Below are 15,764 nucleotides of genomic sequence, written 5' to 3'. Positions count from 1 at the left end.
CAGATCCACGGCCGGGGCTCCCCTCAGCCCGGTTCCCCTCAGATCCACGGCCGGGGCTCCCCTCAGCCCGGTTCCCCTCAGATCCACGGCTGGGGCTCCCCTCAGCTCTGCGCCCCTCGGCCCGGCTCCCCTCAGCCCTGTTTGTTCCCCTCAGCCCTGTTCCCCTCCGATCCGCGGGCTGGGGCTCCCCTCAGCCCCTCCGCGCTCTCCAGCTCCGGCTCATCGCCGCTGCTTCGGCGGTGTCCGGGAAAACATCCCCCATGGCCGCATTGTGGAAACTTCGCCTCATCTTCCCACAGGCGGCTGCGCCAGGGAAGGGGCGCCCCGGCTCCTGTGGATCGTGCTGCGCTACATTAAAAATCAATCTCCTTGCAATTCGGCTGCATTGGCATTAGGCGTCATTGTAAAGCTGTTTCTCCAGAAACCACCAAAAGAGAGATTCTTGGTGTTGGGGAAAACACACTGACAGCAGAAAGAGGAAGAAATTGAAAGGTTTATTTGGATAAAATGCCAAATAATGCTGCATTTGGGCGAATATTTCCCGAATAGTGCAAACACGAGCTATGAAGCTGTAAGCCTGCAGTGCTGTTGTCAGACTGCTTTTGGGGAAGGTGATGAGGGCCGGGTGTGTCACTGAGCCCAGGTCCAGGTGTATCACTGCACCCAAGGACAGGTGTGTCACTGAGCCCAGGTCCAGATGTGTCACTGTGCCCAGGGACAGGTGTATCACTGAGCCCAGGTCCAGGTGTGTCACTGAGCCCAGGTCCAGATGCAAACCCTGCCATCGGCGCCCGCTGACAGCAGGTAATCCTGGCCGTGGAAGCGCACACAGCGCACCTCAACCCCAGGGCCACGCAGGATGGAAAGCTGGCCCACGGCCAGGCACAGCACCTTCACGGAGCCCTCGCTGCTGGCCAGAGCCACCAGGCCACCTGAAACACACAGCAAAGACATCAAGGTTGGAAAAGGCTACACAAGAGAGAGGCGCTGTAAGTTTAGAGACGGTGGCTTTAACGACACACATGTGTGCTCCTGTTTTCTGAGATAAGTTAACAGAAAGTTGGATGGATCAATAACAGTGAGATTGGATTTTGGAGCAATTAGGCCAGCCTCCTCATGTCTCTCCTCTCCTGTCCTGGCTACTTTGACATAATCACAGAATCTGCTGAATTGGAAGAGACCCACAAGGATCATGGAGTCCAACTCCTGGCCCTGCACAGGACACCGCAAAGGTCACACCATGTGCCCAAGAGTATTGTCCAAATCTTTATTGAACTCTGTCAGGTTTGGTGCTGTGACCGTTCTCTGGGGAACCTGTTCAGTGCCCCAAATCCTCCAGGGGAAGGGTCTTTCCCAAATATCCAGCCCAAACCTCCCCTGACACAGCTTCAGGCCATTCCCTCAGGTCCTGTCACTGGTCCCCACAGAGCAGAGATCAGTGTCTGCCCCTCCACTCCCCCTCACAAGGAAATTGCAAACCCTGGTGAGTCGCCCCTCAGTCTCCTCCAGCTGAACAGACCATGGGCCCTTCACCATCTTTGTTGCCCTTTGGATGCACTCTGATAGCTTAATAACTTTTTTTATGTTACAGTGACCAACACTGCACACAACACTCAAGGTGGGGCTTCCCCAGTGCAGACCAGAGTGGGACAATCACTTATAATTGGATACCATTATTCGGACAGATTCTGACACACAGACTGAGCACCAGGGGGGTAGATGCTCTCTCCTAATACCTGGAGGTATCAATATTGGACCATGCTTTTGACACTGCTTTTCTTGTACTGCTCTAAGACATGAGGATGTGAGTTTTCAGATGAATTTCCAGAAGGTCAGGCATCTAAGTGAACTGAGTGCTTGCTCCCTTATAACCGTAGGGAAAAATGATAATTAAATCCTTAGTATAGAACAGAGTTTAGCAGTAGAAAAAATAAAACTTTAAAAAGGTTCTAAGGAGTTCTTAGTTTCCATGTGCTCTTTTGCAAATCAAATGGACTCAGTTTTCAACACTTTTAAGGAAGCAGAATGTGTTTATAACTTTATTATCTTCCTGCTTAAATAAAAGCAGAGGTAATAGCTGGTAAGTGATATGTCAGTAGCACCTCTTACTTACCCAGCCACCAGATAAAGACCCTTTAGAAATTAACCATAATAATAATGAGTTTCATGTAAAAAAAAAAATCAATACATTCATTTCAAAGCTGATGTGGCCCTAACAACAACAGGACCACTGTACTCTCAGTTGTGATCTTGGTCAAACACCTTTTTCTATTTGGAGCAAGTTCAATACACCCTCCAAGTGATTACGGCTCTTCTAATGTATCAAGATTTTCTCTCTGAAAGCAAAGACATCACCAGCAGAAGAATAATTAATATTGACACTGACAAATTCAATCTGACACCAAGGTCATAATTTTTGGGAAGATTATAAAAAATAGCAGGTACTTTTCTGTTTTTAGTAACTCAGGTTGTTCACCAAATAGCCAATTGGAACATACTGCCCCACAGATGTGAGCATGGAGGAATTTATCCCAGTTTTAACACTCTAGGGCCCTGGGTGTGCCTATGTGATGTACAGTTTATCCAGTGAATATATTGTTCCTCCATTCAAACTAGGTCATAACAATGATGTTCCCTGTTCTGCTCATGAAGATCTGATGGCTTCATTTCACCATTTATCAAAAGAAACACGTAGCCTAAAACAGCTTACAAATGCACTGAGAATATTTAACTACAACTTATGCTTAGTGTGCTCATGGATATTTGTGCAAGAAAGGGAACTAGAAAGTAGAGCTAACCATGATAAATATGCCCTATTTGCAAACCTTTATAACTACCCAGTTTCTTCAACTAGAACAAAGCCTGACACAGCAAATATCTGTAGGATGGATTAGAGTGTCCAAAGCAGCAGATGTGAATATTTATTATAAACTCTCCTCCAGCAAGTCTTTGCTGACAGAAGCATTGCATATGGATTGCACTTGCAGCGAGACTCTCCAGGCAGTCGCTGGATGACTTCTCCAGGAGCCAAACAAATGCCATTTCGCCTGCAGCCCTGACACCACAACAGCTGGGCAAGGGGTTAATGTCACTTCCAGCTTCTCAAAACCACTAATGAACCCAGTTGTTACAGAGAGGGACAGGCAGGACGAAAGGTTTGGACAGCTGCAGTCCACTTCGAGAAAGTCAGGGCAGGAACACAGTGACAACTGAGACAAAGTGTGGAACTGAGACAAAACTTCTTTGGATGACTTTTTCACTCCCTGGGCTGAGCAGGGCGGGGGCAGACCCCAACCCTGCATCTTTCTGCATGTTGTGCTAGGTGAGTCACATGCCTGAAGCAATACCATAGCATTCATCCTGTCAGTCCATGCCAGTATTCTGACAGTCCTGGGTAAGTGAAAATCAAGAGGAAAATAGAGAGCATCAGTAAAAAGCAGCTGGCTAGGAGGTGCAGTAGTACCCGGCACTGCCACCATCTCTAGCACTCACTGGGGAAAGGATGGAGGTGCACTTGGCAGCCCTGGTGAAGAACAATTCATGTCACAGGAATCTTCCCTGGGTTGGGATGTGTTACTATCGCTGTCCCTGAGAACAGCCACTTGCTGGCTCAGTAGCAGCAGGATGCACAGGCAGATGCATTCGAGGGGGAATGCACAAAATGACAACATCTCATTTCCATCACCTTTTATGTCAACGCTGATCTACGAGCCCATAACAATTTGCTCATTATAATGTAAATTTGCTCCCTCCTTCCTTCTGAAAGGAGACGTTTCATTTTGGGAAGAGGGAACAAATTGTGTTTTATTGCTCTTTCAAAATTTTCTCCAATTAAGAAAGCAAACAAAAACTACTATATAATTGTGATGCAAAGCTGTATTTTAATGAAGGATACTTACTTGTCACTAACAAAGGCACTTTGATATAACACTGGAGGAAGATAAAAGCCTGAAGAGAGGTTGCTCTTCATACCTTTGACCCAGCTGTCAGGTGGGGCTGGTCTCTGCAAACTCACTGAACTGAGCAGTTAGGCTGATTTGCATTGAAATTAATAGATTAAATTAATAGATTCTGCTTAGAAGATGCAAAATCTCCAAGATTCTGACCTCTAGATCTCACAGCCTCTAGATCTCCAGCTCACAAGGCTTCTAGAACCTGTTCTGGATCTGCTGGTGCACGTGACAACATGAGATAAAAGTGAAGCTTTGCTCTGGCTGGCCCCACGCCAATCCTGAGCTCAGCCTTCTTCCTCAACCTGGCAGACAAGGAGTGATGACAAAGCACATTGCCTCTACAAAAAGACCCTACAGCAGCAGCCTTTGTACTAATCACAGCTGATTTGCTGTTGCCCATTGCTAGAACACAAGTACTAATTCTTCTATGTACCCCTATTATGTCCTTAGAATAACATAAGGTCTGACCATCTGGACACTTGCTTCAAAAGGGACGCAGTGAGCTGGAAAAGGTAAAGAAAGGTAGCAAAGCCAATTAAAGGTACAAACAACTTCTGTGCAAGGAATCCTTATGAGGGATGGCAGCTTAGCAGAGAGAAAAACTGCATTAAAATGTACTTGGCTGATGGTGCTTACTCTACCTGTAAACCTCAGGCTTCAATCCTTCCTTGGGGATCCACAGAGAAATGTGGAGCCATGCCAGATTACCCCCCAGGGGATGGTGAAACACAGACTTTCCATGAAAATGCTCCTCTGAGTCCCACCTCACCCAGGAGCTGTGAGGCAGCCAGAATCTGGAATCTCTGGACAGTCACCTTTCTGCTTGCTCCAGACTGAATTTACTCTGGGGAATCACTGCACTTTCAGCTCCCGTTTCCCCCCAGCACTGGAGTTAAGTTTCCAGTCCCAGTGTCCTACAAAGAAAAGCTCTGTTCTTGTCTCTGGACTGGCAATGCTCCTCGTTTTAGGCATTGATTAATTACAAGTGCAGTGCTGTTGTTTGGGTTGGAAATACATTTGTACTTAAAACCATAAAAGTCATCCATGCCCTTCTAGAGAATTATTCCTGTTACTAAAACTGTATCTTTACATTGTTTTCAGACCAGAGCTGAACCCTAAAATAATTTAGTACCTCAGACATAGTAATATTTTAGTATTTTTTTTTTTTACTTCTGGCATACATACCTCACTCTGGAGAATGATGTAGCTAAAATTAATTATTTTGTATGAAAATCTGTTCTTGTAAATTTTCCAAATGCACATAAAGTTATGGGCTTGATAAAGGCTGTAGCCATAAAGTGCCAAAAACAGGAATCTGGTAAAAATCCCACCAAATTTACTGGAATGTCTATACTGACCTAAACATGCAAACTTAAAAGCAAAGTTACTGCATTCAGTGAGGCTCAGTTGTGTTAGATATAAGTGAGCAACCTGCTCCTTGTCATCTGCAAGGAATTTTGCATACCTATGCAAAGGAATCCTAAGGAACTAAAGCCCCTCCTGTGAATACAGTATGAAATCCATCTCCTAATTTGAACTGGTGGATAAATTTAAAATAGTGCAGGCGTGTTGAAGAAATCTAATTTGTTACTGCATTTCTTCAGAAGATAGAACTAGACAAGATTAATTTGCTGGGTTGATGGCTCCAAATTACTTGGGGTAAGAGGAACAAAACCTGTACTTGTCAAAAGACAGTTTGACAATCTATATTTCATAAGAGCCTAACAGAAATCACAGTTATGATTACTGTATTCTTTGTACAATGAATTTTGAGTGAAACCTTGCCAGGACTACACTACATGCTGCTTTACATGTCCAAACAGCTGGAAACTGTGACAGGTTTGGAGCAAACCACCACCACTTCTCACTGGTGAGCCTTTTTATATGCCCATTAAAGCATTTAACTTTTCTTTGGGCAAATAAATGTACTAAATTCTGTAACATTCCATTACCAAATAGCCTGAAAAGTTCTGTTTTAGCCTGCCAGTACTTCATGTTTCTGGAGCAGTCTAGCAGCTTCAATGCTAATAAAACAGCGTTGTAACAAAAGTCACAAACTCCACAGCTCCCCAGGCACATCAGGCTGAGACATCCTTCCTGGTAACTGGCACTGTTTGCTCCCTCCCAGTAACATTTGCTATAGACTCAGCAGCTCAGGTGAACTCTTCTGCTCAAACAGGGGCCAGAACAAGGACAGTAACAGATCAAAACTTCTCTCTGCTCCAGCAGCTCCTCCTCTCAGAGACAAGAGTAGTGGAGGAGCAGGATTTGGGCAGCTGTTTCTAGTAAAAGTACAGCAGTTACTTTAGACTTCCTTGCAAATAATTCTGATGTGATAACTTCCCCAATTTAAAAATTACTTGCGCTGCCTAACTGTAAGCAAAGCATCCACCTTCAAAGACAAACCTAGCTATTTCTAGGTTTAAATTAAAAAGAAAATATCTTGCATGGATTGAAGAAATTCTGTTTATCATAACTGCATACAGAAGCCTGAGACCATTCCTGACGGCAGAGATGAAATAACATATCAAAGAAAGAAAGCAAGAAAAGCTTTGATCAATAGGGAAATGGTCTTTATACACATCAGAACCAATTTAAAGAATTCTCTAGGATCAATTTAGATAGACAGAAATGCTTCTCAGCATTTATTACCTGTGGAGGGAATATTGATCCCATCCATTGATTTCTCCTATGCATGTACAGCAGCATCTGGTTTTGTTTTGTGGGTTTTTTCCTAAAGAACGATGACCCAAAGTGGAAGGCATCAAGAAACTACTTATATTTTAAGGATTTACATTAATGGTTCAACCAATTGTCATTACTCAGAACTTTTAAACTCTGTTCAAGAATAGTCAGAATGTATTTTAGCTTAATTTTGACCCATGATTGCTAGTCAGTGGAATATATTTTAAGATAAGTGGGGTTTTTTGAACCTTACTTACCAAGGGCTACCAATTCCTTACATAACACATTGCATCAAACATATTTTCTTTCCCATTCCCTTTCAAAAGGAACGTCTCTTCATACTAATGTTACAAATTGCACAGCCCTAATGGATTACATTCCCTCTGAATTAAGGTCTTTTGCCATTATTGGAGCTGCAACCGTTTGCATCATCATCAGGATCCCTCAGCCTGGAGTCTCCTAGGAACTGGGCACCTCTCAGGTGAGGTGTGAAAGGTAAAAATACCCAGTCCCTCCCTTTAGTAATCAGGCTAACAGTTAATGTGCTTGCCTACATAAAAGTAAATGGAATGGTAACAAGGGCTGTAAACTATGACTGCAGTGGCTGTAGATAAAATTCCTCATTACTGTCACACTAAGCAGAATGTTATTTACCAGGCAACTGATCTCAGCGTATGATAGATGGTGGATAAATTTTTTTTGTTCTATTAACAGCTTTCCAAAAATGTAACAACTATTTCTTGTAGACTGTGTTTTGCTTAGGAATGCACTTTTTAGACATTATAATAAATCCACCATTCTCAAATGTGAGTAAAACCTCCTATATAGTCTTGTGGAAATAATGATTACCCCCTGCTCCCTTTGTCTTCACACTCTGTTTAGATCTTTCAAGGGACAGGGCATAGAAGAATAATCTTGAGCAGTTTGTAATTCACTTGCAGCAATTCACTAAATATTCTCAGTAATGGAGACCAAAATGCAAGCTGGGAAAGAGAGAAGACATCCAAGAATCTGCTGATACAGGTGTTTAATATACTGGTACCAAAATAAAATCCTTTTGTCATTCTCTCTAGTGACTTTTTTCTTTCCCCTTTCTCAGAAACATTTAAATAGACATAGATTTGGCAAAGCATATTGGGGAAAATTAGCTCATCTCAGAGTGCACTTAAGCTCGTGACTCACCGTGTGCAAGTGAAGTCATTCAACTCAGTGCAATCATGTGCTCAAATGAGGCAGGATCAGGGCACCCCAAACACAGTCATCACTGCAACAAGGACTTACAGCACAAGGTCTTGGAATGAGCAAACTGCTTGTTTGCCTTTCAGCAGGACAGCAACAGTCAGGCCTCCTAAACAGAAAGGCAGCTTTTTAGGCTGAGTATGGCCATGTGGTGCAGGTGTCCTAGACCCAAGTATCATAAAAAGGTAATAACAGGAAAGTCAGTGCAGAGAAGTTTCTCAGACAAATTATACAGTAGACATCTACAAAGAAAAAGTGATTCCCCTGGAGCACAGAAAAACCTCAAATTACCCAAGCAGTGTGTTTGCAGAAATTCAATTCACATCTTTAAAAATCTGCATGTAGAGATTTGGCTTGGCTGATAAATGAGTGTGGAGCAGGATGTGGCCTCATGCACTCCCCTCCAAAGAGTAAAGGTGCGGAGTAATGTTTGGCTGATGGAAAAAAGGGACCTCTCTTAATTTCTTACTCTGTGGAACTGTGACATAGATGAAGGGGCATTATTCCTGGAGCTTAAACAGATCTCAGGACTTGACAAATCTTCTTCAAGCAAGAAATCACCAGAAAGTTACTCAGAGCAAAGAAAGCATTTATCTGATAGAAGAAAATCCTTTATATAAAAGAACTTAAAGCTTTTTTATAAGGATTTCTAGACCCAGACCATTACTGTAAAGCTCCCTTTCAGCTGGACTTGAACTTGTTTATAATACATTTTAGTTGGCCTTTCTGGTGTCATTTTGGATTTTTAAAGTCGTTTCAGAACAAAGCAAAAAAGTATTAAGGCAGAAACTTTTGAAGCAGAGTCTTCAAGATGCCAAAACCTTTCTGGATGTGTTAATAAGGCATGTTGAATATATTAAAAATAACATATTGAGAATAAAAGGAAAACACCTTTTTGTCTAGGACTGGGTTTTTGAAATGAAAATGTCTGTCAAGGCAGAATATTTTTATGCATATAATAAGAAGGCACTTGTCTAGCTTTCAGTGTTACCTAGAATACCTGTATGTGGGCACATGTGTAAGTCTGTGTTTCCAAGGGAATCTACCTTGAGGAAAAAAAAAAATGATGGAGAAGGACCAAGCCATCCTGGCAAAAATCCTTTTTTGCTTCCTTGGGCCGACCAAGCTGTTCTGAAATAAAAAATCCCAAAAGGCAGCATTTGGTTTTTAAGTCACCACTCAAGGGGAGGTGTTGAGTGATACTGCATTCACGGGGAGCTGCCAGGAAGCCCAGCAGGGCAGTAACAGGTGGGCTGAGAAACTCCCAAGAAAGTGTCATCACCACTGGTGCTGCTGCAGTTGTGCTTGTGCTGCCCAGGGCAACAACATGACAAAAATGTCACATTTTAAGAAAGCAACAGAGGAAAAGAGGAAAGATCAGTATCATCTGATGCTATTCAAAAAGGAATAAATCACCATAAAATTATCTGCAGGAGTTGCCAAGCTGAACCTCTGCTTGCAAAGAAACTTTATGAAACATTTTTTGTGTGATGGCAAATGCTCTAGAGCATGGTTATGGTTCACATTCAGATCTTGTTCAGAAGAACAAGCTTTAGTCTTCTGTTAAACTTGTCTACTGGAAGCAGTATGTCAAGTACTGTGCTGCAGGTAGCACTATCTCCAGAACACATTAGCTGTTTTCTTGGTTTTTCAAGAGTTGCACTTACATTAACTAAAAACTTTCATTAAGAAAAATAATACTTACTGTTGGGCTAACTGAGAAAAATTAAGTCACAGCAAAATTTCTGTCACCACAAATTGAAAGTTATTTTAGTTTCTGCTACAGGTGAGGTCCCTGAATATAGAATTGGGTGCAAAGCCATGCTTTCCTCTGAACTTCTTACTTGGCTGCAGCTGTATGTGTTTTAGGCATTGGTATGTCTCACTTTTAAGAATTCAGTGAAGTTGAGTGTGTATAAAGAGATGAAAAATTCCAGATATGCAGGAACATAGCTCTGACTAATGGAAACAGCAGTTTAAAAGCATTCAGAGAATAGAACATAACCTTTGTATTAATGCTCTGTTCCTTCTCCTTTCCCCACTTTGAGATGCCTGCAGTCATTCAGTGAAAGCCTCCCTGATTCTCCTGCCCTTCTCAAGTGATAAGGTGGATAGGCTTGTGTTACAGAAGATGAGACTGGGATATGAACACTGATTTATTCTTCCCTTGGACAGCATATGCATCATCCTTTCCATTAACTCTAAGGGAATGACCAGATGTGTAATCACTTTTTGACATGGAGTGGGATCCATGTCATCTGACCTTGCCATCGCACAGTGGATTCAGCTCATCCAGGCTCCTTCTGCAGCTGCCAGGGAGGAAAACTCCCTTTTCCCAGGAGCTCCTCTGCCTCTCTGGGACAGCAGATGGCTGGCTCTGTGTGCTCACTACAGAAGGACCTCCACAGCTCCTTCTCAGACAGCTCAGGCAGAGTGACACTAAATCCCACAGAGTTCCAAACAGGCACCTCAAAGACATTTTTAAAGAGGATTCCCTAACTTTCACTGCTGGTGGACATGTAAACCAGAGCATCTGTAAATGTACCTAGGCACCTGTATCCAGTCAGGGGCTTAAATACCATCTAAGGCCAAACTTACATAGGCAATGACCTCCATTAAACCCAAGTCTTAATCATTTGGTGTAACTCTCATGATATGGCAACAATCCATAATTTCAGTAGCATTTGAGAGCAAAGCAGATCATGTGCATCATCAACATTTTGTAACCCTGTTAACTCTGAGATAATGGACTTGCCTCTGCTACATTTCTAAGCTTATTGGAATGGACTGTAATTAGCACTTCCTTTTTTTTATCCAAATCTCTTGATCCTCCAGAAGCAGTTCTCACAGCTAATAATTGCTGCAGGTGATCAAAGCCCGAGATGGAGGTGGGACACAGACCTAGAAGCCAAACTTCAGTTTACTTCCAGAGTTAAAGCAAGAGTCATAGAAACTACTGCTTCAGAGAAAAAGCACTTTTAAGGGAAGGTAATATTTATTTTGCTTTGCCTCAAAATGTTCTGCTTAAGTGTTTTACCTCTGAATATGCTCCTTAAAGAGAGGTTCAGTGCCCTTATGAGCCCAGACCAGAGCAGCTCTGGCTAAACATTGTGGATTCCTAATGCTTTTTGCACACATCAGTCTTTCCCCGGAAATAAACAGGAAACACTTATGTTTTGTCCCTAAATCTATTTTCTTGTAATCATTATTATTTCAAACTAGAGGATGACCTAATGTGTGTGGATTCTGGTTTCTGTCATGCCAAGTCCTTTGCTACATGATACTCCCGGGACATGAAGGCTCATGTGGGGTGGGTTAAAGCCCTGTTGAGGTGACTGGGAAAGCCAGGCTTGGCTTGTGCCACGTGTGCCTCCAGCTTAGGCTGAGGATCCCCTCCTGACTGTGCAGTGTCCCATCTCTTGTAGCTGTCTGGGCATCTCCTCTGGTGGCTGGAAAGACACGAGTCAGATAAAATGTGCTCTTGCACATCCCTACTCTCTGTTCACTCTGTGGCTAGCTTGAACAAATTATGTCATTTTTCGGTGGTCAAATAGATGGGGCTCAATGCCACCCTTAATCTCAAACCTCAGCTCTCCCAGCTCAAGTTGGTCTCAAGTTGTTTTTTTTTTTTTTTTTTTTTTTTTTGGTCTATTTATAAAACTTCCAGGTTAAAAATAACTGGAGATTTTAAATCCTGATCAGTGCAGCCCTCAGATGTTTGCCTACACTACCATGAAGTTACAAGTGAAGCAGTGTTGCAGAGTGACTTTTATCTTTCTTCCACATTACAACTAAATAGTATTTCACCATGGTAGTAAAACCAGACAGATGGACACACAGGAAGACTGAAAACAAAGCAAAAATTTCAAAGTAGAAAACTGGGCTTAATAAAATCTTCTCCAAGCACAAGCTCCAAGAGTGTCCCTTTAACTTAAGCAGGTTGCTGTCAACAGTGGCATCTCTGTTCAGCTGCTCCTTTAACTAAACATTCCTATTACTGTCATTCCTTGGGTTGTCATATTCACTGCCTTGACAGCACAAACACTGTGCTGTAAAATCTGTCAGAAAGGCCAGCTGATTTCCTACATCTTCTGACACTTGCAGGTCTTTAATATCAGGCTGTCAGAACACCTGAGAGAAAGGCGGGTGCTGCCCTGTTCAGGGCTGTGACTGTGACTACCATCACACATACTTTAATCATTAGCCTGATACTACTGTGAAATCCTCACTTTTATGTCCTTGGAGTCCCATGCCAGAAAATCCTACTGGCATCAATCTATCATAGAGGTTAGCTGGCTCACTAACCCACGGAGTTCTAGAAGTAAAATGAAGCCTTTATGTTTTACAAAGCTTATATAGTGTTTTCTTAAACTTTCTTCTGTGACTTTTTTTATTTTTTATTTTTAATTTTTTTTTTTTTGCAGAGGGGAACTGTAGTAGGTGTAACAATTACTCAGTGACAGGCGTAGGTGAAACTCAGCTGCTTAAAATAAACCCCTCTGTGCCAGGACCCTTTTGTCTTTGGGCATACTCATGGAGCAGATGAGCTTGGTGGGCAGTTGAGTTTTCTGTAATGCAAAACTCCTTTGATTCAATATTAAAATGAAACCAAGAGAAGAAGAACAAGAGTAAATCAGACCAGAATAGTCCCTGGCCTTTAACTGTTTATAGCACTCCCTTTACAAGGATGAGTGAATCTGTAATCCTGCTCCTGCTTGGCTGTTGTCCCTCAGTGACAGTGGGCAAATAATTATCCTGGGATAAGCCTTTTTGAATCTCTCCTATTACAGCACTCCACTTGGATACTGAGAAAAATCAAGAAGAGCTGTTAAAAAAGATTTTATAGCCCCCAGATCAAGGTGCTGATGAGATGGAGCAGGTACCAACAGCCCAGTTGATCACACGGTGTGACACGGTGCCACAGAAGCCACACAGGCTATGGATTTAGGAAACCACATTCCAAGAACAAAGAATGTGCTAAGCAAAGCATGTACTTCCAGGAGGTATGAGTCAGGTAAGCCACCAGGAACGATAGATGAATGTTGTGTAGCTTTAAGTGATTGTATTGATGCTCCAAGAGTTTCTGCTCACAGAGAGGAGAACAAAAATTAGGTCTTTAGTGTTTAATTGCTAAAGAACATTTGCTGCAGGAACCTAATAACTTTTTTTTGAGGGAATCCACGAATACCCCACAAGAGTATTACTGGAGAATCAGCAGAGTTGTGGCTGAGGCAGAGGTGGGACAAATTTGGAGATCAGTTCCAGTAAGTGCCTTGCTGCACAGTTCAGTTAATTTCCCTGGGCCTCAGCTCTCCATCTGCAACAGAAACCTGAATCACTGCTTTGTTCAGCTCATCTCTTGAGGCTGGCTGGGATGGAAACTCCTACAGCTTGTCCAGTGGAGCCTCTGGGCATTCTTGAAAAAATCATAAATAATCACAGAATGGGTTGGGTTGGAACTTTAGAAGCAGTGTAAGGCAGCAGCAGATCTTCTGGCTCTGTGTGCACACAAGGCATCGAGTGCAACTTGGGGGGATAACACACAGTACCACCCCCTTGGGCTGCCAAATCCCCCTCACCTGTCCTCAGGGCATGGCCCAGGCTGGGTAAGGAGTGTGGGCTGGCTGCTCCTGCCTGGAATGGATGCTGCTGTCGGGGTAACAAACACAACAAACCCTGTCTGTCATCATGGCATTTATGACACTGATGCTGAAGCGCTGGACAGCATCCAATAAAAACCTATGGTGAGGTAATGGGACAGAGCTGGGGAGTGCTGAAAAGGAGTCCCCAGCTAATATAGCTCTGATGGTTCTGAGTATACACAGAATATCTTGTAATACTACAGCTAAGTGATAGTTAAATCAACAACAAAGGTAATTGTAGGGTACTTCAGTTGCTTTGCAGATTTATGGTGCTTTGGAGGCAGCTCTCTGCAGTGCTCCCTGCCAAGGTTTTCAGCAGGGTTAACGCTTTTGACTCCTCTGCTTTAAGTGTCTGGAAGATATGAATTGTGTTTCACTCACTGTCCTGGACTGACTGGGACACTGCTGCTTTTATTCACAGCCAAAAAATAGTTTTAATTCTTTATGGATTATTCCTGCCTTGCCTGAGAAGCCAGCATAGGTCAAGTCTGAATGAGTTTGCCTCAGACCTGGCAGACCGGCTGCTCTTACAAGCCTAAGTCCGTGACGTGCAACAGTTTCCAAAATTAAAATGTCCTACTAGACCCAAGTAGTTTCTGATAGATTAGATTAAGATATAAAATCTAACGGTGAACCCCTTGAACTGTGTTCCTTTGCCTTGAACTTGCTATTTGCAATCCTGCTGATTGCTTGGAGACATTAGTTGCTCTTTCCTGTGCTCACAGAACCAGTTACACACAGAAATTGTGGTTGTAGGGCTTTGTAAATCCAATCCGTCCCCTTCCTAGGGCTGCATAAACATGGGTAGTTTAAATTATTTTCATTTAAACCCAGGTTTCCAAAGCAACCCTGTCAAATAGAGTCATCCACCTTTCTCATCTGCAGGATGACTCTGGCTAATACTTAAGCTGTCACAGTCTCCAAAAGAAGGAACACTGCAGTTCTCCTCCACCACCATATTATCTTTTCTCATTGCTTTTATATTTTGGCAAACCTGCAGTGGTAGGAAGAAATTCTAGCTTGTAAGATCTGAGAAGAATTGAATGCAAATCCCAATGCATAGCTTTCATAACTAAAGATATAATTTTCTACAACCTCCCTGTCTCCTCCTGATTTACCTAAAAAGCTGGTGAATATTTTGCTATTTTCCCTTTCTTTGGAAACACAGGCTGTGCTCTGATAGCACTTTTCCTTCTCCAGCAACAATTTTCCTTCTTCTTGAAGAAGATCCATCCATCCATCCATCCATCATCCATCCATCCATCCATCCATCATCCATCCATCCATCCATCATCCATCCATCCATCCATCATCCATCCATCCATCCATCCATCATCCATCCATCCATCATCCATCCATCCATCATCCATCCATCCATCCATCCATCATCCATCCATCCATCCATCATCCATCCATCCATCCATCCATCATCCATCCATCCATCCATCCATCCATCCATCCATCCATCCATCATCCATCCATCATCCATCCATCCATCCATCCATCATCCATCCATCCATCCATCCATCCACCCATCCACCCATCCAGCATCCATCCATCATCCATCCATCCATCCATCCATCATCCATCCATCCACCCATTCTTCCATTCATCGGGATAACACATCCTTTCCCCACTTCACCTCCACACTAAACTTGCTCTTCTCCTGAACATTTCCAACTCGTAGCACTGGTTTGAACACAATTTTTTTTTTTGTGATTTATGTATTCTTTTGATGATTTCTAAATAAAATCTTTGTAATTTCGCTTTCTAACCAGTATATCAACACAGCCAGGTTCCTGTAACTCTTGGATTTCTAAATCATTTACATGACTATCCTGATGAGACAAAAAATTATGGTACAGAAAATCACTTAGAAATTCCATCCTCCACAAAATTTTAAATGCCTTCTGTATTGTTCTTAATTAGCAAGCTGCTTAATAATACTGTCCTGACATAGTCTTGTGAGGAATTATAGGAATTAACCTGAGCTATTACAATGCACAATTTTTACTTGTCAGAACACAAGTCTTACTCTTACAGTGCCACATGTTTTGGCCAGCACAGACACAGGTCCTGCCCTAGAAAAGCTTTGGCCCCATGGTGGGACAGGGTTATCAGCCACGTGCCACCAAAGGAACTTCAGCCTTTGTCTTTCTTCTTTATTTATAGACAAAGAATTCAAACAATGATGTTAGGACAGAATCCCAGGATCTTATTTTGTGTACAAGGAAAGCTGTGGGTT

At 42.7% G+C, this 15,764-nt stretch overlaps 1 protein-coding gene across 1 annotated transcript in view; it reads right to left on the bottom strand.

Moving 5' to 3' along the window:
* Positions 1-750: 750 nt before the first annotated feature.
* Positions 751-15,764, bottom strand: part of SPAG16 (sperm associated antigen 16) — a 364,149-nt gene continuing 349,135 nt past the window's right edge. The window contains exon 16 of the mRNA XM_062506713.1: positions 751-932. Coding sequence (XP_062362697.1) covers positions 751-932 — 182 coding nt within the window. The remainder of the gene's footprint in view (positions 933-15,764) is intronic.

The sequence above is a fragment of the Cinclus cinclus genome, chromosome 21 (assembly GCF_963662255.1).
Source record: "Cinclus cinclus chromosome 21, bCinCin1.1, whole genome shotgun sequence".
Classification (NCBI taxonomy): Eukaryota; Metazoa; Chordata; class Aves; order Passeriformes; family Cinclidae; genus Cinclus; species Cinclus cinclus.
The sequence above is the reverse complement of the archived record's forward strand: the minus strand, read 5'-3'. Positions and strand labels throughout refer to the sequence as shown.